Here is a 23,746-nt window from a genome sequence, read left to right on the forward strand (position 1 = left end):
CGACATCTTGGGGGGGGCTCTTAAAGGGGCCGCACGCCCCGGGCACCGCGCGGCCCGCCCGCTGGCGCCTCCAGCGGCCCGGCGGGAGCTGCGCAGGCAGCGGAGCTGCGGGGCACCGCGGTTCTCTTTATTCGTCGCGGGTTGCGCGGGGGAGCTCCGCACTGCGCTGACCCGGCCCTGGCAGCGGGGCTGTGGCTGCGCACCGGCCCGGCTTTACTCCCGTGTTACCCAGAACGGGGCGGCGGGGGGCGGACGAACGCACCGGGCCCAGGCTGGGCCGCCCCGGCTGCCTCAGGAGGCGGTACCGAGCGGCCCTGGCTGCGAACGCCTCCCCCATCCCTTCCCTTGGTACGGCCCATCCTCCCCCACCCCTCCGCCTTGGTACCGCCCAGCCCCCCCCCGCCTCTTCGCCGTGGTCGGTCCCGGTCCCGTCAGGTTCGGCAGCATGGCGGTGAGTGCGGGTGCCGGTACCGAACACCTCGCACCGGCTGCTTCTCTCCTTGTGCGGGTTCCGGGTTCGGGCCGGCCCGTGGGGCTGCGGTTCCCTCGGGGTGTTCGTCTGGGCCGGGCCGGGCCGGGCCGTGCGGGGTGCGGTGCCGGGGGGCTCTGTAAGGGGGTGTCCGTGGTTCCGAAGGGCTTCAGGTGCCGCTTCCGGGGCTGGGGAAGGTTCGGGTGCCCCGGAACCATCTGCCCCGTGTCCAGGTTGTGCGGGAGGCAGCCTGGCGCAAAACCAGTGAAGGAGTCTGACATATGGACCCGTCTGCTGACCCATTCTGACGCTTTTCTTCCTCTTTCTGCTCATCAGGAACGTAAAGGGACAGCAAAAGTTGATTTCCTGAAGAAAATTGAAAAAGAGATCCAGCAAAAGTGGGATGAGGAGCGAGTCTTTGAGAGTAATGCTTCGGACAGGCAGAACCAGAAGAGGTATTGTCACACTTCTTTATGGGTTTTCTCTGTAACTGCTTGGAATATCTTTTCAGGGAACTTTTTTCCTTCAGAACCTGGAGGAAAAGTGGCCTCTTTTGAATGCACAGGGATTTTGGGTCACCTAGAGCTGCTTACACATTCACTTGGCCTTTCTGTGGCTGACAACACAAAGCAGGGGTGCACTTGTGCTGGCCACGTTCCAGTAGAATGAAAAAAAGCCTACTTGTGGTAAAATATTCCTGAGTCTGCTCATTACAGAAGGTGCTTGTTTCTTGGGTTTTTTTTTTTTTTTTTTGCCCCCTGTCTGGTTTCACAACTGTTCTCAGCTTTCTGAAGTCAGTTCTTCCCCAGCAAACAGCAGGTACCTGTAGCTGGGCTGGGCTCTGCTCCCTTTCCCCATGGCAGACCCACTCTGCTCTAGTGCCCAGCAGATCCTCAAGGTGAGAAAGCAGAGACCCTGGCAATATGGGGTTGGTTATTTGTCCTCTGGGACAGCCACACAAAACCATGATAATAACTAAAGTGGTGTAACAGCTGGCAGCTTCTTAAATTGTGATGTTTTGTAAGCAAACAAATGGTTTTGCCTGTGTTTGCATGTGTTTGTACTTCAGCATCGTGTCTGAAGGGAAAGGACAAGGCATGAAGTAGAGTGCAGAGGTGGTGGTAGAAATTTACAGTGTCCTAAAGATCTGGAAGTGAACTTGGTTGCTTTGAGAGGTCAGGCTACAGCAAGAGAATACACACTGGAAGCACTATGCAATGCTGTGTCTGTGAAATGAGGGATAATTTACAGTGTGCCACTAGAAAACCTGAACTCAGGCAGTGGGAGGTTCAATGAATGACTTCAAACCTTTGCAGTAATTAATTCAGTAGGAGCAGGATTAGACCTTGTTACCTCTGAGAAGGTGTTACATCTATTTGAGAATTTCTCTGTGATGCTAGTCCTATGTGGGTTTTTTTTTCTTTTATCATCTTAAAAATAAGAAAAAAGCAAAACCTTTCAGTATATCAGTTTTTTAAAGTCAAAGACTTGTGCTGCTGGCAGGGAAGATATTATTTTACTGTCACAGAAGGTTGATGATAACTGATGATACCCCTTAGCTGTGCATCTTCTGATGGTAATTTTAAAAGCTAGCTACATGTTTTGATTCTTTGAATTTCTTCTCAGCAAAGGAAAGTACTTTGTTACCTTTCCTTACCCCTACATGAACGGACGCCTTCACCTGGGACACACCTTTTCTTTATCTAAATGTGAGGTAACAGTTTTCCTTTCCTTATACAAATGTTAATTTGTGCTTAAATTTTGAGCTAGCAGAATAACTTGTTAATTAAAAGATTCAATAGTGACTTATTGAAGCTTTCCTTTTTTTCCTGCATTTGCAGTGGAAACATTGGTAGTTGAAGAGGGCTGTCACTGATCAGTCTGTTAATTAAAGGAGACAAGGATGCAGGTGTTTTCTCTTACAGATTAGCCAGGAGTTCAGGAGGTGGTGCAAACTTCACAAGAAATCTCCCTGTCTCCTGAGTTTGTGAATATTGTGCTCTGCTGCCTGGGTGTTAACAGGCTGGGGGGAGGATTCCACAAAATTGATCTCTTCTTTACATCCATTCTTCTCTGGTCAAAAAGAGCCCCCAGAAAACTGGGAAAGCTTTTACTTATGCAGCCAGGCAGTGTCAGACCTGGTAGCAAAATCTAGTTTCACCTTCTTGTCCTTTAATTATCTTCCTACCTGATGCTGATAGCCTTCATCTGTCTCCTGGTAGTTTCATGCTAAAGAAGGAGGGGAAGGTGTTTTTTTGAGAAGGGGGATGAGTTAGCCCCATGCAGTTCTTGTTTCATCTGTTTCATTTTTCCACTTGATAGTTCTCAGTGGGGTATCAGAGGCTGAAGGGGAAAGACTGCCTGTTTCCATTTGGTCTGCACTGCACTGGGATGCCCATAAAGGTGAGATGGTGAGGGCTGCTTCTCATGGGCTTAGTACCTCACACTGCTTAGAGCATTGCTTAATGTCCATGCAGAACATTGTGCTGATTTATTCACAGTTCATCAGGACAGTGTGACTTGAAATCTGAATTTGTACAAAGGATGTGTCATGCTTGAAATAGTCACTATGGCTTGCTAGAAAATAAAATGTTTAAAATTAGGTTCACCTATCTATCATTTTTTCATGTGCAAGAGAACCCTCACTGTAAACCTCTCCCTGCTGTGGCATTCTTGAAGTTGCAAGATTTCCTGGAGATTAATGCAAAAAGTTTAATGCTTTGTATTGAAATGCAGTGTTATCAGTAAAAAGCTGATAACTTATTTGTGATTGACATAATTGCCACAGCTGAGTGCTGACAGACAACTGGTGGCTCTGTTTAGGCTTGTGCAGATAAGTTAAAAAGAGAAATGGAGTTATATGGGTGCCCACCTGAATTTCCTGATGAGGAGGAAGAGGAGGAAGAAAATTCTTCTAAAAAAGAAGAAGTTATCATCAAAGACAAAGCAAAAGGCAAAAAGGTAAACTTTAGACAAAGCCTTTCTGGGTTGGTAGCTGTGCTCTCAAAGCTTCCAAGTACATGTTATGGGACTTTTCATTTTCCTGCTTCTCAGAGAAACCTGTGATACAAACATTTAGATGATTTTTTCCATGTTAGCTGGGTACTTGATAAAAATGCATCACCTGCATGGTTCCAGAGACACCATTTCAATGTATGAGATCTTACTGGTGAGTGGTGCACTGTTTAATAGTGTCCTGAGAAGAAAGAGATCATCCAGAGTGACACTCTGTGGGGTTTTGTTGTTTGTTTTCCTGGCACAAAGCATTCACCAACAAGTTGTAGGAAATAACCCTGCCTTCTCAGCAGTAGGGAATGCATATATAATCTACTGATTATTCTCCTATAAATTGGTATTTAGCCTATTCTGCCTAGGTGTGCTAAGTAAAATCATCCACACTAGTTTGGATTATCAGGTATTTAAATGAGATTTATGATTTTGGGAGTATCAAAAGGAAGGAAAAGAATCAAGCCTAGGAAAAATGGAGGGATGCTCTTGTGTATATTGTTTGTGTGTGCTGAAGAGAGTGGAAGGAAGCATTAGATCTGGAGTTCTGTCTGCTCTGTGTTGGCAGGAGCTGTGATCTTGCCTGCTCCTGCAGGTGCTGAGTTGCTGTGAATCCAGGAATGTTTGCATTTCCCTTATCATAATTGTCCTTTCAGAGTAAGGCTGCTGCCAAGACTGGCTCTTCAAAATACCAGTGGGGAATCATGAAGTCTTTGGGTCTCCCTGATGAGGAAGTAGCCAGTTTTTCTGAAGCTGAGCACTGGCTGGATTATTTCCCTCCCCTTGCTATCCAGGATCTGAAAAGCATGGGGTTGAAGGTACCTGTGTGAAATCTTTGTTTCCATTATGTGAGCAGCCACACTTGTATTGCCATTGTGCTTATGGATGTGCTGCTTCTCTTTTGAGAAGATTTTCTGCATAGTACCAGCATTATTCAGGAATGCTTCTGGTATTTTTAGAATTATTCATTTAGCCTTTTAATAGTCTTGATGGGTGCTTTTTTACGTGGAGTTTATACCATGTGCAATGATCTCAACTGGAAACAAGAATCACTTAAAGGAGTTATGACTTTCACCCCTTGCTTCTGCTTGAGGTACCTGTGCTGTGCTGACAGGAGTTCTAGGAAGAGCAGTGATGTGGTATTAAATGCAGGGAGTTGTCCTGCTAACAACAGATTTCTCTATTTTTTTTTTTTTTTTAAATGAAGACGTAGAGATTATGAAAAGCATCTCTCTCAAGGCAGTGCTGAAGTGCTTGGTTAAAACAACTATGAAACCTCTGGAATTCACAGTCAGCAGGCAGGGCCCTGAGTCTCTGACACCTCTGCTCTGGAGGAGTGTGCACACACAGACTGTGGAGTTATTTTTAAGCACCATGGGATGTTCCTGCGCTGGCTTCTTGGGAGAAACTTCTTATTTTTAAACTACTGGCTTTGCTGCTGTGAGTTTCCTGGAATTTGTGTGTAATTTACTGGTGTCTCTGCCTCATTTCAGGTGGACTGGAGGCGTTCTTTCATTACCACAGATGTTAATCCCTATTACGATTCCTTCGTGCGGTGGCAGTTTCTGACACTCAAGGAAAGAAACAAGATTAAGTTTGGGAAAAGGTAAGCCTGCTGCTCCACTGGGCTTTACTGGGAATGCAGATAAGCTCAGGTTTACCAAAGCCCCTGAGGCATGTCTCTAGAACATGCTGATAACTCGCATTAAACCCAAATCCTGTAATTTCAGATGCTCTGCTATCACAGTAGTCTGTTTATTGTGCTAGCAAAGTGTGAGAGATTGTGCTTCTGCTTTAGTTCCTTTGTGGACACCAACTCATAGCAAAATAGGGGTGATACTGACAGCTCTCCCTGAATGCTGACATTGGTGGAAATTTGAAAATATCATTAAGAGATCTCTTTTTCCTAAACATCTCCCTTTTTTTTTTTTTTTTTTTTTTTCCCCTCCTGGTCTATGCGTTGTTGTATTTGCTACTAAACAAAATTATACCTTTCTTAGATACACAATTTATTCTCCAAAAGATGGGCAGCCTTGCATGGATCATGACAGGCAAACAGGAGAGGTAATATTTTTCATTGCTATTTTAATGCATTGCCTGTAATTGTAAATCCTGAATGGAAAATTACATTGCATGTTGGGGCAAAACGTATTTTGTACATGCTCAGCTGTCAGTGCATGTGAAAATTTAAAGGAATTCTTCTACTGGGGATATCTGTCTTCAGCTCTGGATTGTGCTTTCCATTGTAGCTGTCTGGTGTGGTTATGTGGCAATTTGTGCCAGCAGCATCACATCATTATCTATCTGCTGAAACAAAATAAATAACCCGTTAGGAACTTTGATGTTGCTGAGATGGTGGCTGTGCTGAGAACATTTTTGGGCAGAGGAATGAAGTATAACCTCTCTCTCTGGTCTGTGTTTTAGTAAAAAGCCATTTGTATCAAAAGAAATATGAGTTACTTTGCAGAAAGCATCAGTACCTTAAATAGAACTTAGGTTAGGTGACTACAAAAGAGGATTTATTTTCTTTACTGCTTGAGCTGGTGTCATGTACTGATTTGCTGCATTATTTGACTTGTAGGGTGTTGGGCCTCAAGAATACACACTAATAAAAATGAAGGTGTTGGATCCCTATCCCACAAAGTTAAGGTAGGTCTTGAGTTTGAAATGGGAGATGGGTTCTAGCTTGTGGTCAGAAAGGACCCTTAAATTAGACAGTCTGTTTTGCCTAATGCAGAATACAGTTTTGTCCTGTTATTTCTGTCACTGGTTTAAGCTGCTCTATCCACTAGTCTGTATGAAACTCAGATCTGAGTTTTTTGGTTTTTTTTTTTTTAAAAAAAAAAAAAGAAAAGAAAATCCTATTAAGAAGTTAATGACCCACTTTCATCCCTTAGGAAATGTTACTTAAAAGTTCATACTAGCCTAAAAGCACGTTCTTTATTGCCTTGAATATTTTTATTTCAGTGACTTAAAATGTTCTTTTTTTTTCCCCCTAGTGGCCTAAGAGGGAAAAATATCTTTTTGGTGGCTGCCACCCTCAGACCAGAGACCATGTTTGGGCAGACCAACTGCTGGGTTCGCCCAGATATGAAGTACATTGGCTTTGAAACTGTGGCTGGGGATATTTTTATCTGTACCCAAAGAGCTGCCAGGAACATGTCCTACCAGGGCTTTACAAAAGATAATGGAGTTGTACCTGTTGTCAAGGAGCTGATGGGAGAGGTGAGCATCAAAAAGGTGATGGTAGAATTCTAATAAAAAGGAAAATACAGGGATTGTTACAGAAAAAAGACAAAGTGTTTACTGACACAAAAAAAGCAAGCAGAAGACAGCTTCCTTGGCAGCTAAGCTACAGCTGGGAGATTAATCTGATGTAGTTGTGGACAAATGCATCACTATTGCCTTGGGGCTGCTTGGTGGATGAGTGGTTTTCAGTAACATCTTCCTGCTGGCTGGGAAGAGCAATGACTTCTCTGCTAGGAAGAGAAAGGGCTCGGGGAAAAACAATGGCTAGAAAGGGTTCTGTGAAAAAACTTTCTGCTGATGCTGACATTTCCAGTACATCTTTGTGAATGAAGCTTTCTTAGCTTAGTAGTTGAATGTTAGTGGTTTTGATATTTACTGTCCTTGACATGTGTGCTTTCAGTAAGCATAGCTAGTGACATTTACCTCCTGTCAGAGCATAAATGGTCTTGACAGTGTGCTTTTCCTGCCTGTGTTTAATGCTGCTTTTGACATTGGCTTCCCAGTTCACTCCTCTCTTGATGCTGATGTGCTGCACTCCTGTCTGTTTCCAACTGCACACTTGCAGCAATTTTGCTTTCTCTTCTCTGTCCATGGTATCTGGCATTTGACTTCTCTACCATGTGCTATTTCAAAGGGCACACACATGCTTTTCATATGTGTGTCCTCCTCTAACTATAAAGTTTTACTTTAAAGAAATTATTTGTAAATAAATAAAAAGATAATATTGGCCCAGAGAGCTTATTCAGCTAGGCTGAGAAAGTGCTGTTTACTGTAATTCTGTGCCTTTTTCCTGTGTAGGAGATTCTTGGAGCTGCCCTTTCAGCCCCTCTCACTGCCTACAAAGTTGTGTATGCACTGCCCATGCTGACCATCAAGGAAGATAAAGGTAACTGCACAGCAGTGTCTTGCCAGACCCTGTTTGATGTGCACTGTGTGTTCACTATGTGTTGACTAATCATTTTTTCTCTTATCTCTTTCTTTGCCAAGGAACTGGAGTGGTAACAAGTGTTCCCTCTGATTCTCCAGATGATGTTGCAGCCTTGAGAGATCTGAAGAAGAAGCAGGTCAGTCTGTTAACTGAGGTCTTTGTTTCCTCTCCATAGTGTGGAAGGTCAAAAGGGGATATCCAGTGGGTGAAGTGAAACTCCCTTTAATTGGAGGTTTGCTACCTCTAACTTTGATTTCGAGTAGTTAAAACCAGCTGGGTTGGGATTTGTTTTCAGTGTAGGGCAGTAGTGTTTTTTTCTCTCTCTTAAAAATGTAGATGGTTGGGACAAAGGATCACCCAAAAATGAGATGGAAATAAAACTCTGGTGTGAGAAGGCAGGGAAGTGACTTTGCTTTTTAATATGCAAAAGACACTGTAAATGATTAAAAACTTTTAGATCTAGAAGATTTTTCTTCTGACCACATTGCATCTTTTTCTTCTACCTTTCAAAGGCTTTGAGGATGAAGTATGGCATCAAAGATGAAATGGTCCTGCCATTTGAACCAGTAAGTACAACCAAAAGCATCCAGCTGCAGTGCCTGTGACTTTGTATTCACTGATGAGAAAGGTACCAAGAACTGTGCCTGCCTTTCCCAGAATTCCTGTTCAAAGAGCAAAGAAATTGAAAGGTGTTATGCAGCACAAACTTTTCAGCTAACCAGGAACAATGGCCTTTTCCCCCTTCTCAGTCTCTGCTGCAAACTCCCTTGTCAGCTTTGGGACTGCAAACCAAGCAAGATGGATTTGCTTTTGTTCCATTCAGTCAGTCACTTCTAGTGAAGTTTATGAAATCCAGGAATCAAATCTTAGTGTAGGTTTTATTACATGGAGGTGATCTGAACTGAACACCTGACACTGTTTTGTTAATTCTCAGGTGCCCATCATTGAAATCCCAGGCTATGGCAACCTTTGTGCTCCAACAATCTGTGATGAGCTCAAAATCCAGAGCCAGAATGACAGAGAGAAACTTGCTGAGGCCAAGGAGAGAGTGTACCTGAAAGCATTTTATGAGGGAGTAAGTATTGAAAGATACTGGTAAGTGTTTACTTGCTGAGTTTGATAAAGGGGAAAAAAGTTGATAAAGAATAAAAAAAAAACAACTGCAAGAAAGAAGAAAACTACTTTTTTTTTTTCCCAGAAAAAGTTTCAGGTGTTGATTTGGAAACTGATGTGAAGAGAGTGATGTGTGTGGTTTTGGTAATGGCTGACTGGTGTATTCCATGTCAGCTGGCAGCAGTTTTTGTCTGAGTAGCTGTGTTTCATTGCCTGTGTGCAGTACCCAGTGTTTTGGCTAAAGATGACCATCTGTTTAAAAATCCCTGCACTCCTATTTTTTCATGTCAAAGATTGCAATATCTAACTACTTCTCTAAGTTGATTTAAAGAGCTATTGCATCTATTTCTTGTTAATTTATATTAAAAAAAGTCAATTAATATGACCTATCTTTTACAGGTAATGTTGGTGGATGGATTCAAAGGACAAAAAGTTCAAGATGTCAAGAAAGTTATTCAGAAGATGATGGTGGATAATGTATGTGGTTGTATGAGCACAGCTTCTTTTAAATTATTTTTTCATTTTCACAGTAGCTCAGTTGCTGAATAAACCTTTCTGGTTTGGTTCTGCTTTCCTCTTAGAGGGCTTTGGAGAGTTACAGAGTATGAAATGCTGATAAAAGAAGAACCTTGTGTTGTAGGTGTAAGGGGGATTGATAATAGCTTAACTGGAGACCTCTCACTCTCTTCTTCATCCCATCACCTTGTCTAAGGAATATTTTGGTGGTTTGATTTAATCTTTGATATAGTTGGGGAGATACTGGGAGTGTAAGATTTGAATGGTCAGTCTGTTCCAAGCTTGGCACTCTGTGGCATGGAGACACTCCATTTCTGGGGGTCATCACGTGGAGAAGGATGAGTAGTAAATTGTTATGCATCAGCATTGTTATAACAGCATTGTTATGTTCAGATTATAACACTTCATCCAGTTTCATCCCCCATCACACTATCTGATTTGTGAAGGCAGAACTAAAGCTCACCATTTTTCCTTACCATCACCCCTTCCCAGGTTTTTCCAGTAGCTGTGTATGAATCAGTGGAGGCAGTCACTGTTTTGTTTTTCTGTCCTCCTCTTAGTCATTCATGGATTACATTTTATGAGTTCTGTCACCTGGTACCTCAGAGAAGAACACAGTCAAGTATTGCCCTTGTTTTACTAACATGAGTTCTGAGGCAGAGAGCCTGTGCAGTGCTGAAAGCCATGCAAGTTATGCTGTAAAACAGATTAGAAAGGAGAGGATGCTTTTCAGTTAAGATGTGAGGATTTACAGGAAGTTGCAAAGCACAGAAATCTTATGATTTATTGTCCTTTCAACTCTTAGGATGATGCCATGATATACATGGAGCCTGAGAAACAAGTTATGTCAAGGTCTGCTGATGAATGTGTGGTGGCTCTTTGTGACCAGTGGTAAGTGGGAGTTACACAGTTACTGCCAAATTGTGTCCTGCTTCTGGATTGCTGAGTTACAGTGAACTTTTCCTGACTGCAGGTATTTAGATTATGGTGAAGTGAACTGGAAGAAACAGACATCAGAGTGCTTGAAACATCTAGAGACGTGAGTTACAAAAGCAGGACTGATTGTTTGGTGGTGATCTAAGAGGCTTAGAGAGGTGCAATTAGTAACAGCTCATTTCTCACAGGTTTTGTGAAGAGACCAGGAGAAATTTTGAAGCTACTCTAGGTTGGCTACAAGAGCATGCATGCTCCAGGACTTATGGATTAGGTAAGCAAAATGCTCCTTCTGTCACTCAGTGCTTGTGAAAATGGTATTCATCACTTCACTTGGGAAGCTTAACTGCTGTGTAGAGTCCCAAATGTTATAGGAAGTGTAGGACAGAGGTATCCACCTTACATCTTGGCCCAGATTCTCTGAGAAGGCACACCTCTAAAAAATGCATGTGGCCAGGGGTAATTTTATTTTACATTAATACAGTGATTCTGTGGAGCATCTCTGTAGCTCTTTGTATGGGCTGTTGATCTGGAAGAGAGGTCAGAAGGAGGAGCTGAGACCATTTTTAGGTGTTCTTAAATTCTGACTAGCCTTCAACCTATGGTTTGAGAGAACTGTTACATTAATACACAGCAGCCCATCATGAGCTGAAGTTTGTTTGGCACTTGTTCAGAAGCTGACTGCAAGAGCAGCAGCTGCTTTCTCTAACAAAATATTCAAATGCCCAAGTTGAATTTTTTAAACAAGGATTTTTAAAAGCATAAGCACTTGCATGTCTGTACCTGTGTGTGTTCCACTGAAGTTATTAACTGCTTGAGTGCTGTGCCTGAGCCCTGGATCCATCTCCCCCAGGCACCCGCTTACCCTGGGATGAGCAGTGGCTGATCGAGTCTCTCTCTGACTCAACCATCTACATGGCCTACTACACTGTGGCTCACCTGCTGCAGGGAGGGAACCTGAGGGGACAAGGAGAATCTCCTCTAGGCATCAGGTGAGGAGACTGATTCAGTAACTTGTGTAATTCAGTGTGCTGAGCTCCTGGGTTGTTCTTGCTGAAGGCTGATGATGTGCTTCTGTGCTTTAAAAGCACCACTGCTAAAAGTTGCTGTTACCTAAGGTACAGCAAGCACACAGAAGAGAAAGGAGTATGGTGGCCAGAGAGAGAGAGGAGGAATGGCTCTGAAAGCAGAACTGTATATGGACTAAATCATCCTTTTTCATGCTGCTGTTTTACTTTCCTTGAAGTAGTCCTTGCCAGGTTTTTTTTGAGTGATGGGTTTCAGTGCCTGCTGAAGGTCTCTGCAGATTGAAACTGCTTTGCTTGCTTCAGTAGGTTAGCACTTAGTTTTTGTCACTGTATCAAAGGCTGCTAACTCCTAGAAGGTTAGAACTCCTATGTGGAAACCTTCAAAGTAAAGGGGAGAAAGCATTTGTACCAAAATACTTCCTCAGACTGCTCTGTGACCTCTGGGCTGGAGTGCTTGTGGGCTTCCAGTGATTGAGATCAGAGAGTTGAGATCGTGCAACTCACCTGGAACTGGAAACATCACTTGCCTTGAAACAGCACTTACCAATCTTGCCTTGAATCTTATGCCCTAATTCTGCCTGTTTTATGAACCAGCAGCTTACACGTTGGAAGAGGAAGTTACCTTATTCAGTGCTAATCTGAAAACCATTTCCAAAGTGAAGATTGGTACAGATACAGTTCTGAAAGACTTGGCAGGGTTTTAATTTTGTCTCAAACCTCTCTAATTACAGAGAGGCTGCCTACATACTAGTTATGTCTGGAAACAAACTTTGAAGTGAGCAACCTGGGGACTGGATTATAGATTTGATGTAATTAAGTGTATATACAACTAGAGTGAACTCTTATGCAAGCTGATAACATCTTATAATGTTAACAAACATTTTTTACTGAGATTTACTCCGTGAGGTAAAGCAAAAGGGAATTCATGATGTGCCATGGGGCTGAGCAGTTCCGAGTTCTGATTCTGTTTCTGATGTTGGACTGACTCTCCTGAGCTTAGGCAAAGTGCCTGGCTACTCTTTGTCCATGTTTGCTTGTCAAATGGAGTATGTTGTGAGAATGAATCAACAGTTTTAAGCTGTCTTGTTCAAAATGCTGTGGAGTGTAAGAGGAACTTTTACTGCCAACTCAGTGTGGGACTAATTCTGTGCAGGGCACATCAAATGAGCAAAGAAGTTTGGGATTACATCTTCTTCAAGGCAGCTCCCTTCCCTAAAACAGACATTCCCAAAGAAAAGTTGGACAAGCTAAAGGAGGAGTTTGAATTTTGGTATCCTGTGGATCTCAGAGTTTCTGGCAAGGATCTTGTTCCAAACCATCTCTCATACTACCTCTATAACCATGTGGCCATGTGGGCAGAGCAGAGGTGAGTTTGGAGATAACAAAGAGCAGGTGTGCAGCAGGTACAGCAGGAGAGTTTGTAGTTCCCATGCATATGTTAATTGCTTTTTTTGGACTGTAGAACACTCAGAATAAGGTTGAAAATTTATTCTTTTCTGTTGCAGCTTTTTTACAGTTGGCTCTAGTAGAAATATAGAAGTGAGAACAAATTTTAGCTTTCGTTGGCCTCATCTACAGAAGTCAAGCATCTGTCAATATCTCTTCCTATATATTTTCTTTATTTTTCTCTTGTGTTCACTCCACAAAAGAGGAAATGTACTTCATTTAAAAAATGCTTTGTTTCCTGTCTTCAAACAGAGAAAAATGGCCAGTAGCTGTGAGAGCAAATGGACATCTCCTTCTCAATTCTGAAAAGGTATAGTGAGGTTTCCTGGGTGAGGTGGCTTTTGGGGCTGTCAAAATAGGCACTTGCCAGCCAGCCAGGAAAAATCTTTCTTGGAATCTAGGTGAAAATAGTGAAAATTCTAGTTTGTTTTTTCATTCATCAGAGGTAAGGACTTGCCTCCCCTCCAGTTCTGCCTAATGCTTTTCTGAATTTAGCTCATGTATAGCTTCACAAGTTCAGTAAAGTTTTTTGTGTATTTCTGTTAAGTTTTAGGGTTAAATGGAATGATTTTTTTAATACTTTTTTTTTTTTTTTAACTGAATTTTTGCTTTGTTAAGCATTGGAGTAGGTGCAGTGAGAGCAAAAAGTTTTAAAATTTAAATTTAAAAGTGCCTGAATCTAGGAATTAGGCCCTGGAGACTATCCAATATGAAGCAAAAAAACCCCACCAGAGTCCTTGAGAAATCAGTGCAGGATGAGGTGAAAAGGCTAGTGCTGAAGTAGTAGAATTTAAGTTTAACTTAGGTAATTTCTGGAAGTAACTTGTGGTACCAGTTGCCCTGTTTTTAAAAGCCTGGCAAAGTCTGAGGAGGAACCAAATGATGCAGGAGGCAGCTTCCCTTTCCTTGCTGCTGTGATGTCTGAGGATCTTAGCAGTATCAACTTGTGCAAGTTTCAGCATTCAAGATGAGTGCTTGCAAAGTTCACTCTGTTTGTACTGTGAGAGCTTGTTCAGATTTACCAAATTGTTTTTGCTATGATTCATGAGAAGACACTTCCTCAGTGGTCTGCCCAGACCCTGGTCACATCTGTCTTCCTTTTCAAAATGGATGTGTGAGAAAGAACTCTTTTTCTTTCAGATGTCCAAATCTACAGGCAACTTTCTTACCCTAACTCAGGCTATTGACAAGTTTTCTGCAGATGGTGAGTGTGCTCTGACTTGCATCTGGCTTTCAATTATGCCAAGATGACTAAAATTAGTGTTTTGCTCTCAGAGGAACAGTGGGTTTATTGGAGTAATGAAATGCAGTAAATCTACTGCTCACCACCTGTTTGTGTTTGAAAAGCTGAGCTCTGTCTGTACAGAGACCTGGGATGCATGTTAACACAGCCAGAGCTGTTCCTGGTGTTGACACCTCCTGGAGGGTGGCCCTGCATTTTTCCATGTTTACTGGAGGGATCAAAACACAAGAGATGCTGTTGATGAGCACTGCCTGTAAACAAACATGCCCTTGTTCCTTCTTGCTTGCTCTTGGTTTTTTGGACAGTGGTTGTACTCATCTCCTGGCTCTTGGTGTCTGCCTGGTTTCCTTCCTAAGGAGGGCAGTGTGGCTCTCCTGGGTAAAATGCAAGCTTTGAGACCTGTAAATTCACTTTGGATTTTATTAACTGGTAATGACAAGTTGGTTGTAATTCAGTGTGAGTCCCATGCCTCCTGCCACTACATCAAGCAGCTGACAGCCATGTTAGCTCCTCTGGTTCCCCCCAGGCATGCGTTTGGCCTTGGCTGATGCTGGGGACACTGTTGAAGATGCCAACTTTGTGGAAGCCATGGCAGATGCTGGAATTCTTCGGCTCTACACGTGGGTGGAGTGGGTAAAGGAGATGATTGCAAACAGAGACAGTCTCAGAAGTGGTCCTGCCAACACCTTCAATGACAGAGTCTTTGCCAGGTACTATACAATGACTAATAATACAGTTTGGTCCTTTTTTTCTTGCAAGGAGCATTTGTAGTTATATTTTTTTCTATGAATTGTTGAATGCCATGTCACAAAGCAGGCCATGGTGCAGGTTGTGTGACTGTGCTGTGCTGGTGGCACTGCAGTGTTGTTTGACACGGGGTGGGCTATGCAGTACTGATGTTCTCCCTTCCCTTCTTAGTGAAATGAATGCAGGCATAATGAAGACAGACCAAAATTATGAGAAGATGATGTTTAAGGAGGCTCTGAAAACTGGCTTCTTTGAATTTCAGGTAGGTGTAAGAAACGAACACTTGGTATTTGTTAACTTTGTGGATTTCTTTTGATCCTGATGCCTCTCATCCGTAATTATACAGCTGAATTAGAATCAGAATTGTGCAAAGAAAGGAGAGTACTTCAGTGGAATAAATCTGAAATTATAAAGGTCTGCTTATGTCACTTGCACAAATGTCCAGGGGAAGACAAGCGTGATGCTGCAAACAGGCCTGGTATCTAATATGAGCAAAAAGCTGCTTAAGAAAATGACAGTGCTGAAAAGAGTGTGTCCTTTCCTCAGCTCCTTTGTAATAAGGAGCTCTTCATAAGAAATCCAGATAATACATCAACAAAATAATTTGGAAGCAGAGTGCTTTTGATATATTCCATAAACCATGTCTCCGGAGTGTCTGCTGAACCATGCCACTTCACTTAATGAATTACAGAGGCTCCTTTATGTGGCTCCTTTATGATATTCAGGAATATGATTAAGTAGGCTGAATTATATGTATAATGATAGATCATATTCATTGTCTTTTTCTTAGTCCTTATTGGTATCTTTATGCAAGCTGTTGGGGATGATAGTACCTGATACACAGCTGTGGATATTTTTGTCTTTTATGTTTGTGCCAATAATACTTTTTTATAAAAGTATTAATGAAAATATTAAACGGCCAACTGAGAGATTCACACTCAGGTGCTTCAGGAAAATACAGTTCCTGTAATAAACCACTACTGAGTTCTAAGCAGCTTACATTCTACAGGCATATCAGAGCAAAGAACTGCTTGTGTTTTCTTTCTGCTTGTTTCTCCTTGGTGTGCTGGTGATGGTTGGACTGGCTGTGTTTCAGGCAGCAAAAGACAAATACCGTGAGCTGGCCATCGAGGGGATGCACAGGGAGCTGGTGTTCCAGTTCATTGAGGTTCAGACTCTGCTCTTGGCTCCCATCTGTCCCCACTTGTGTGAACACATCTGGTCACTGCTGGGAAAGGTATTCATATCTCAGTTGTGTCATTTAATTCCAAGCTTTCACTGTTTTTTAGTCAGGCTCCTTTCAGGCTTATGGCTGCCTCTCACATGCAAGTAGAAGAAACATGTCTTTTGAAGAAGTGTTGTAATTTATTGTGCAGAGGACAGTGTACATTGAGTTGCCTGGGATGGTGAACTGTGGAACAGGCTCACCAAGGAAGTGGTGACAGCACCAAACCTGCCTGAGTTCAAAAAGCATTTGGATGATGCTCTCAGGCACACAGCGTGATGCTGGGGGTGTGCCTGCCCTACACACGGACAGGAGTTGGACCTGATGATCCTGATGGGTCCCTTCCAACTTGGAGCAGATCCTATGATACACAGAGCTTCAGTACAATTCACTTTGGTTGTGTGCTCACGATGAGATGATCTAAAATTAACCCACACATCCATGAAATGTGGGGTTTTGTTGTTTTTTTTTTTTTAAATTTTCTTGTAGGTGAAGTTACATAGTTGTATGGCAGGTATAGTTGTATGTATAGTGTTTAACACGCTTGCAGATAACTGCTTGCTGGCTGAGTTCTTGTTCTTGTGGATGCTCACTGAGGTTCAGACTGAACTCCAGTTTCCAGTCGAGCTGCAGTGGGTTGAAAAACCCCCAGTTAACTGATGTGCTTCCATCTCAGTACACTTCATTTCTTCCCTCCTTCCAAGCCTGATTCCATCATGAGAGCCTCCTGGCCCACAGCAGGTCCCGTGGATGAGGTGCTGATTCACTCCTCTCAGTACCTGATGGAAGCAGCTCACGACCTCCGCCTGCGCCTCAAGAGCTACCTGGCACCCGTCAAAGGAAAGGTGGTTGATAGCTCATCTTTGTATTTCTGAGCATTCTGCTTGCCTCAGGACTCCTTCCTAATTCTTTCTTTGTTTTTTTTTTTTTTTGTAGAAAAGTACTAAGGAACCTTCCCAGAAGCCTTCTCACTGTACCATCTACGTGGCCAAGAACTACCCCCCCTGGCAGCACACCACCTTGTCCGTCCTGCGCAAGCACTATCAGGTGATGAATTTTTTTTTTTTTTTTTCTTTCTTTCTCTCTGTAAAAAGCTTAAAGCTTTATTTTGTTGCTAAATTATTTAAATACAAAGGAAGGTAGTTTTGGTCCTCTCTATGCTTTTACAACTCTCCAGTTAATTTTGGTGCTTAATGAAAATCTCCCAAGGAATGTCATTGATTTGACAGGATGAATTAATTCTTCTGACAGTCATAGTTAAAAGTAGCCCATGTTCTGGTTTCTTTCTTTTTCTTTGAAAGTGGGCTGCTTTTAAAATACTCTCCAAGTGTATTTCTGAGGAAACATTGTTGAATGACAGATTAATTCTGCCTTACTCTACAAGTGGGTTTAGAAGTGTTGTTTTGGTCCTTGAATAGATGTGTACTGTTAACTGATGTTACAAGAAATGTGTTGAAATGAAATATATCTGCCAGAAGTAGAAGAAATAAACTTTTCCTGGAAGCAGAAGAACCTGTGCTTCTGACATGGGGAAAGTGGTCGAGGGCTTTTGTCATCTGGATGAACCATCCCTCTCAGCTTGGACAAATCCACATTGTAGCTGATGGAAAGACTTGAGATATTGAGATAATCCAATATTCCTCATGTGAAATTTGGTTTTGCAGTATCAAACTTGGGGCATTCTATAGGCGTTTTTCTGCATCAGTGTTAAAATCTGCTGTTTGGTTTGATGCCCTACATAGAATTTTTGCAGTTACCTACATTTCAGACTGTTGAGGAAACTGTTGAGGGAAGTAGTGCTTAAAAATGTGCTTGTGAGAAGGCTTAAATGTGGGTTTAAAATGCATTCTGGTAGAAAATTTAATATACAGTCATTAGAAAGAATTAAGGAAATGCAGAATAACTCTGAGTTGCCTGAGTGTCAGCAGTTATCTGTGGTTTTTTGGTTGAAGTTTTATAATTTTACTTTTAAAATCTTTCAAAGGGATAAGAAAATTATCATCTAATGAGTGATGGTGACAAACCTGGCTGGTATTTGTGGAAAAGCACAAAGGGTGTATGATCAGGCAAGGATTTTTAGTGCTACCTATACTTTTCTAATGGATGTTCATCAATGGTTTTAGGTCAATGGAGGTCAACTGCCAGATAACAAAGTAATTGCCAGTGAGCTTAACACATTGCCAGAGCTGAAGAAGTATATGAAGAAGGTGATGCCTTTTGTTGCCATGATCAAGGTGAGTGTCTGAGGGGGCAGTTCATGTGCAGAAAAAGCTTTTGTGGGAGGAACATGTGGGACAGGGACAGTGATTAATCTCTAACTTCATGCATTGGTGGTGTCTCCTTTATTTCATGCCTGGATCTCCTGCTAACTCTTGACTTCAGTCTCTGTCCTGCCCCTTGCTAATTTGGCATCTTCATTGTTTGTCTGTAAACTTCTTTGACATCTCTGGTGGGAAGATGTAATAAAAATGTTTCTACATGAGTTGCCCCAGGTGAACTCAAGGTCTCCTTGAGGCTTGGTAGTTTGTGTGTTTTGGAGATTATACAATCTGTGCTTCAAATACAAGTGGGCTCCTCTACATCTGAAGTGCTTCATACTTCACTTTTCCAGGTTTTTGTGCTGAAATGAGAATAAAGTGTTGCCCTGGAGACAAGAATGCTTAACATTTGCAAGTTAAGAACAGGGCTAGAGATAATAGTTTGTGTTACACTTAAAGGAGGAAAGAAGAGAGCACCCTTAGCTCTGAATGGAATTACAAATTTTCTGTATAATTCTTAAGTTTTTATCACTAATAGTGTTATTGCATCATTATTTTCCCAGAGTCATGGAAGCCTATAAAAATCTTGGCTTACATTTCTTTTTGTAAGGAAACTCTTGTGATTGCTGCTGCAGATAAAAGTTCGATACAGCAACGAGGAAGGTTCAAGAAGCAAAGAAAAAGCAAAACTTTAAATGAAAAAAAAAATAGTGGGGATTTAAAAACTTCTTCTGATGTGTAGCAGCAGAAAGGGATTAATGATGGAAAAAATATTGATGAGTGTAAAATGTTACTCTTTCTCCTTAAGCTTAAATTGATTTTTAAAATGCATGTCATGATGTCTTCCATTTGTAGGGCTGGTCATATTTTTAAAGTGGAGGTGCTCTGCTGCCCTCCCTCTGGGGTGATCCTAACCCTTCAGTTTCATGGTAGCTCAGCAGCCTTCAGTGGGAGAGAGAGCACAGAGCATCTGTAAAGCTTCCTGTGTCAGTGGAGTTTGTGAAGAGCTGTAGTGATGTGTGAGATCAAGTGGTGCAGCTGGGAAAGGTCAGAGGAGCTTTGAGTCCTGGGGATGTGTTAGGTCTGAAACCTCTCCCCGGGTTTTGATGCCCTCAGCCTGGCAGCAGCTGGTGGGGCAGGGAAGGGGTTGGTGTGCTGGGGCTTACCCAATCCTTCCACTTCTGAAGAGTGGTGAGGAATTGGACAGAAAGGTGTAAATTGGACATAAAGACATCTGAGCTCAGGCTCCCCAGCTCTGTGTGTTTTCCTCTGAATCCAATTATTCAGCAATTCCAGTACACAAGCAGCATTTCTGCTTGTGCTTCCCATTCAACAAAGGAGAGCTTAAATATAGAAGGAACTTTGTGATTTTTCAAAGGGAGGCAGTTCAGTGTTAATGCAGGGAATCTTTCCCATTAAACTGACAAGGAAGGCAGGAAACCACAACCATGCTGAGTCTGACAAAGCAAAGCTTCAAAGGAGACAGCTGGCTCAGCATATGAAAGCAAGGAGAGAAAGATGACGTTCCAAAGAGGAAGTTCTGTTTTAGTAGGAAAAAAAATTCACGTGGTTTTTATATTGCCTTTAATACTTTGTCTCTTGTGACCATTGCTGTTGGCTTTCTGGACTAATTAAGCTGCTTTTATGTTAACATATAAAGTAGGTATTATTTCCCTGCAGAGAACTTGTTTTACAACTGCTCTGAACACGTCCAGTTGTTGTATGCTTGTCCTTTATTTTAAACTAGGTCATAAGACTGAATTCCTGCTGTGAAATACCACTGAAATGCTGACTTATTTTGTGAATTCTCAACCTGCACATGAAGTAGGGCTTATAAATAACTGTGAATGTCAAACACCTTTTCAATTCTACAGTAAAATGTGTTCTAATTGCTCTTACTCCTCCCATCAGTGTCAATAAATCCCTGTTGAAGAAACCCTGTTACAAGAAAATTATTGCTCCTACGTTAGCGTGTTGTGCCAGCAGAGAGCTCTCATATTTAAAAGCCTATTCTTGTCATGACTAATGTAGGTATTTTGCCATTTTGAGGCATCATTTTACTTGCAGCATTTAGAGGGGTTTGATTCTTTTTTTTTTTTTTTTTTTTTTCCTCTGACAGGAAAATCTGGAGAAGAATGGCTCACGTGTTCTTGATCTGGAGCTGGAGTTTGATGAACGTGCAGTGCTCATGGAGAACATTGTCTATTTGACAAATTCCCTGGAGGTTGGTGTATATTTGGCATATTCATTACCTGGTTTTTGTTGGGATAGCTGGAGGACCAGACTTTCCTAAGTCTCTAAGCCTGTTTATATTAACTTCAGGGTGTGCACTGCTCAATTAATAGTTTTCTATCAACTTCCTGGCTTTTGATAGCTGTTCTTAAATTTGTCAACACATAAATCTGTTCAAATAGGGACAGGAGACACAGGGGCAGGAGTGCAGTACACAAACATGCTCCTACAGAAAAGAGAGGTGGGTTTTGCTGCAATATTGGTTGTATCTGTAATAGTGAAAATCCAGTGTGACTTTTTTAAGAAGACCTTTTTCTCTGAACTAGCCAGTGTTTTACATTTTTTCAGCTGAAGAGATGAGAAGCTGTTTTGAGGCATTACTAGCAGGAATGGTCAGAGTCCTTGGCAGGTTCTGGGCTGGGATTTTAAAACTTATAGAGTACATATTAAAATGGGTGCCAGTCCAGCAGCAGTTGTACTGCTTCATAGGATACCCAGAATGTAGTTCAGTGGGCAAAAAAAACCAAACATAAAAACCCAGCCAAAACCACACCTCTTGCAAGAATTAGAAAATAAATATTTATTGCAAAATTTCATTTTTAACCCTGTACAGTATGAAATAAGTGGTTTTATTGACTTGTTAGACATTTACAAAGTGAAGAGCAAGCAAAGCTGAGTGAGCTGGGAGAGGGAGCAGTTATCAGTGGATCTGTCCAGCAGTGATCTTTCCTCTGGGAGAATCCAGAGACACTGGAGAGCAGAGCTGTGAAATTCCCTGCAGTTTTCCAGGAGCTCTGTAGCAGGGCAGAACTCTTTGCTGCAGAGGACTTTGGGGTTGCTGTGGCTTTGGAGAGCTTGCAGCCCCACTTTGGGCAGGGAGTGGGTGACCCCGAGAGGTTCCTTCCCAGTGTTAGGTTATGGTTTGGGGGTGTGCTGCTGGTGCCTTATGTCCATGCACGTTCACTTTCCACTTTTCTATGCAAACAGTTGTTTGATGGGCTTGCTGCCTCCTGTTGTTGCCTCCAAAATGAAAAATTTAATATTAAAGTCCTCTTTATTTCCATACCTACCCCCACCCCACTTCTGTTGTTTTAAAGCTGGATCAGATTGAAGTGAAGTTTGCATCAGAAGCAGAAGATAAAATAAAAGAAGACTGCTGTCCTGGAAAACCATTTTCCATATTCAGAACTGAGGTAAAATCAGAAATTCAGATATTGGAAGTCTGAAAACTTACACAAAACCAACAACCTACCAAAGAATGCAAATATGCCATTTAAAAATTATAATTGCACACAAATGTGGGATTATTTTGCCTTTGGTCCAACACCCCTTCAAAACAGGAAACATCTCTGATATTTTCAACAGTAAAACATTGATTGATTTCCCTAGATAGTGTCCTGGAAATTTGTGTGTACTGTGTCTCCTGTTTTGAAGTGTTCTGGCACTCAGGCTTGGATCAGGAGTACACATTCTCCTTTAATGTTTATTAACTTTCTTACAGCCCAGTGTGTCTGTGTATTTGGTGAACCCTCAACCATCAAATGGCCACTTCTCTACAAAAATTGAAATCAGGCAAGGAGACAACAGAGAGACAGTGATCAGGAGATTAATGAAGATGGACAGAGGAATCAAAGGTACTGGAGCCCAGAGCTGAAAAAATTAACTTACTTGATTTATTTTTCTATTTAGCCAAAGCTGAAGTTAGGTAACAGTTGCTGCATTGGTTCCTAACCATTTCTGTTCACTGTGAGAAACTGTTCACTTAAAATTGGGATTACTGAAGAATTGGTCAATGTCAATGACCGTGGTTTATGCCAAACTTCAAGTAGGAGCCTCTGGGAGGAACTAGTTTAATATTCCTCTTATCCTGTCTGTGCTGTCTTGGCAGTCTAGAGGTGGTCTTTGTAAGCAGTGGTATTTCAGAGTGGGTTCTTTTCCTTGATTGTTTTTGGAAATAAGCACATTTTTTTCCAGCCTACTTGTTGGCAGTTTTAATGTTCCTCACTTCTCTACCTGCTTGGAAAGATATTTTAAGGAAACACAGAAAAGTATGATAGAATTTCATGTCAGACATTGTTGAAGTAAGTTTCTGTCCAGTGTAATGAAGGAAAATAGTTTTATTGAAGGAATAGCAGCTGTGTTTGTGTTAAAGAATTCAGGAATTAAGAATCAAACAAATCTGAAGCACTGTGAGCTGGGTGAAAACTGAGCCCCATCCAAAAGCTTCTGACAGCAGAGTCTTTTTTTTTTTTTCTTTCTGTATCTTTCAACAGCTTGTGTTTATCTTAAAGTTTTATCTGTAGAGCACAGCCAGCCACATACTGATGATGCTGCACACAGAGGGGGATGTGTGGTCACCTGTGTAGCACAGAATATTTTGAAAGAACTGTAACCCAGTGAGATCAAGCTGTGGCTCTTTCTGACTTTGCCTTTTCCAGAAGATGTCACTGTCCTCTTGGTGCACAAGGGACAGATGGTTGTACTTGGAGGGAGGCTTGGCTGGAAGATTCCAGGCTTCCTAGAGATTTTTTTTTCTGTCTGCTTAGCAGTGTTTTGTTAGTGTGCATTTTAATAGTAAATTATGTTTAAAACAGCGCTCACCTTCCCCTTCCTCCCAGTCTCTGAATTCCTCAGAAAACAATACCCTAACTGTTCAGTTACTCAGAGCTGCCCCCAAACCAGGTTAAGGCAAATTTAGTGCTTGCTGTGGTGCTGGGAGTTGGTATTTGTGTGGTTTATCCCTGTTCCAGCTGGTAACTTGCTGTGTCAGGACTCAGTGACATCTTTGGGTGTAAATCTTAACACGAATGCTGCTCCCCAGAGAATGCATGTCCTGGGATCAGAGATTTTAAAGCAATAAATGTTTTGATTGATTGAGTTGATGAACTCATTTGGTGTAGCTTGTGTTTTAGCCTAACCAGTCAGTCTCCTCCCTGCAGATCTCTCCAAAGTGAAGCTGATGAGGTTTGATGATCCTGTGCTTGGCCCACGCCGTGTGCCAGTGCTTGGCAAGGAGGAAGCAGAGAAAACCCCAATCCTGGACCAAGCCACCTTCCACATCAACCTGGAGCAGAAACACATCCACATCACTGAGAATGGCCTGAGAAAGGACATTGGGGACACCATTGTTTATCTTGTGCATTAAACTGGCCTCTCCCTGCCTTGGTGTGTGGAAGTGAGGAAGTTCATAAAATGACTCTGAGGTCAAAGATGAACAAAGATGAGAATTTGTTATATATGCATAAAAAAAAGCCCACCCAAACCAACCTAATTTTGCATGCAAATTGATTCCTACTCTTTTAAATGTGGATAGAATAAAATTATTTTCCTCTGGCCCTTTGGCTTTTCTTGAA

The 23,746-nt window shown here is 42.0% G+C and overlaps 1 protein-coding gene across 2 annotated transcripts; it reads left to right on the forward strand.

Moving 5' to 3' along the window:
- The first annotated feature begins 69 nt into the window (after positions 1–69).
- LARS1 (leucyl-tRNA synthetase 1) lies at positions 70–23,728 on the forward strand. 2 transcript variants are annotated; one of them, XM_071759145.1, is made up of 32 exons: positions 70–451; positions 806–924; positions 2,096–2,183; positions 2,792–2,872; positions 3,293–3,430; positions 4,132–4,293; positions 4,969–5,081; positions 5,476–5,539; positions 6,057–6,124; positions 6,475–6,700; positions 7,523–7,610; positions 7,712–7,788; positions 8,165–8,218; positions 8,587–8,727; positions 9,165–9,242; positions 10,087–10,172; positions 10,255–10,320; positions 10,406–10,488; positions 11,068–11,206; positions 12,396–12,608; positions 12,941–12,998; positions 13,829–13,892; positions 14,458–14,641; positions 14,850–14,940; positions 15,775–15,915; positions 16,608–16,748; positions 16,840–16,950; positions 18,027–18,137; positions 20,281–20,385; positions 21,491–21,586; positions 21,895–22,027; positions 23,333–23,728. In XM_071759145.1, exons 1-32 carry the CDS (start codon positions 446–448, stop codon positions 23,536–23,538), a joined length of 3,531 nt encoding a protein of 1,176 aa, XP_071615246.1. In that variant the 5' UTR covers positions 70–445; the 3' UTR covers positions 23,539–23,728. The 2 variants fall into 2 exon arrangements, with proteins under 2 accessions (XP_071615246.1, XP_071615247.1); XM_071759146.1 differs by lacking the exon at positions 2,096–2,183 and having other exon boundaries at positions 398–451.
- Positions 23,729–23,746: the final 18 nt, after the last annotated feature.

This window comes from Heliangelus exortis, chromosome 15 (genome assembly GCF_036169615.1).
Source record: "Heliangelus exortis chromosome 15, bHelExo1.hap1, whole genome shotgun sequence".
NCBI lineage: Eukaryota > Metazoa > Chordata > Aves > Apodiformes > Trochilidae > Heliangelus > Heliangelus exortis.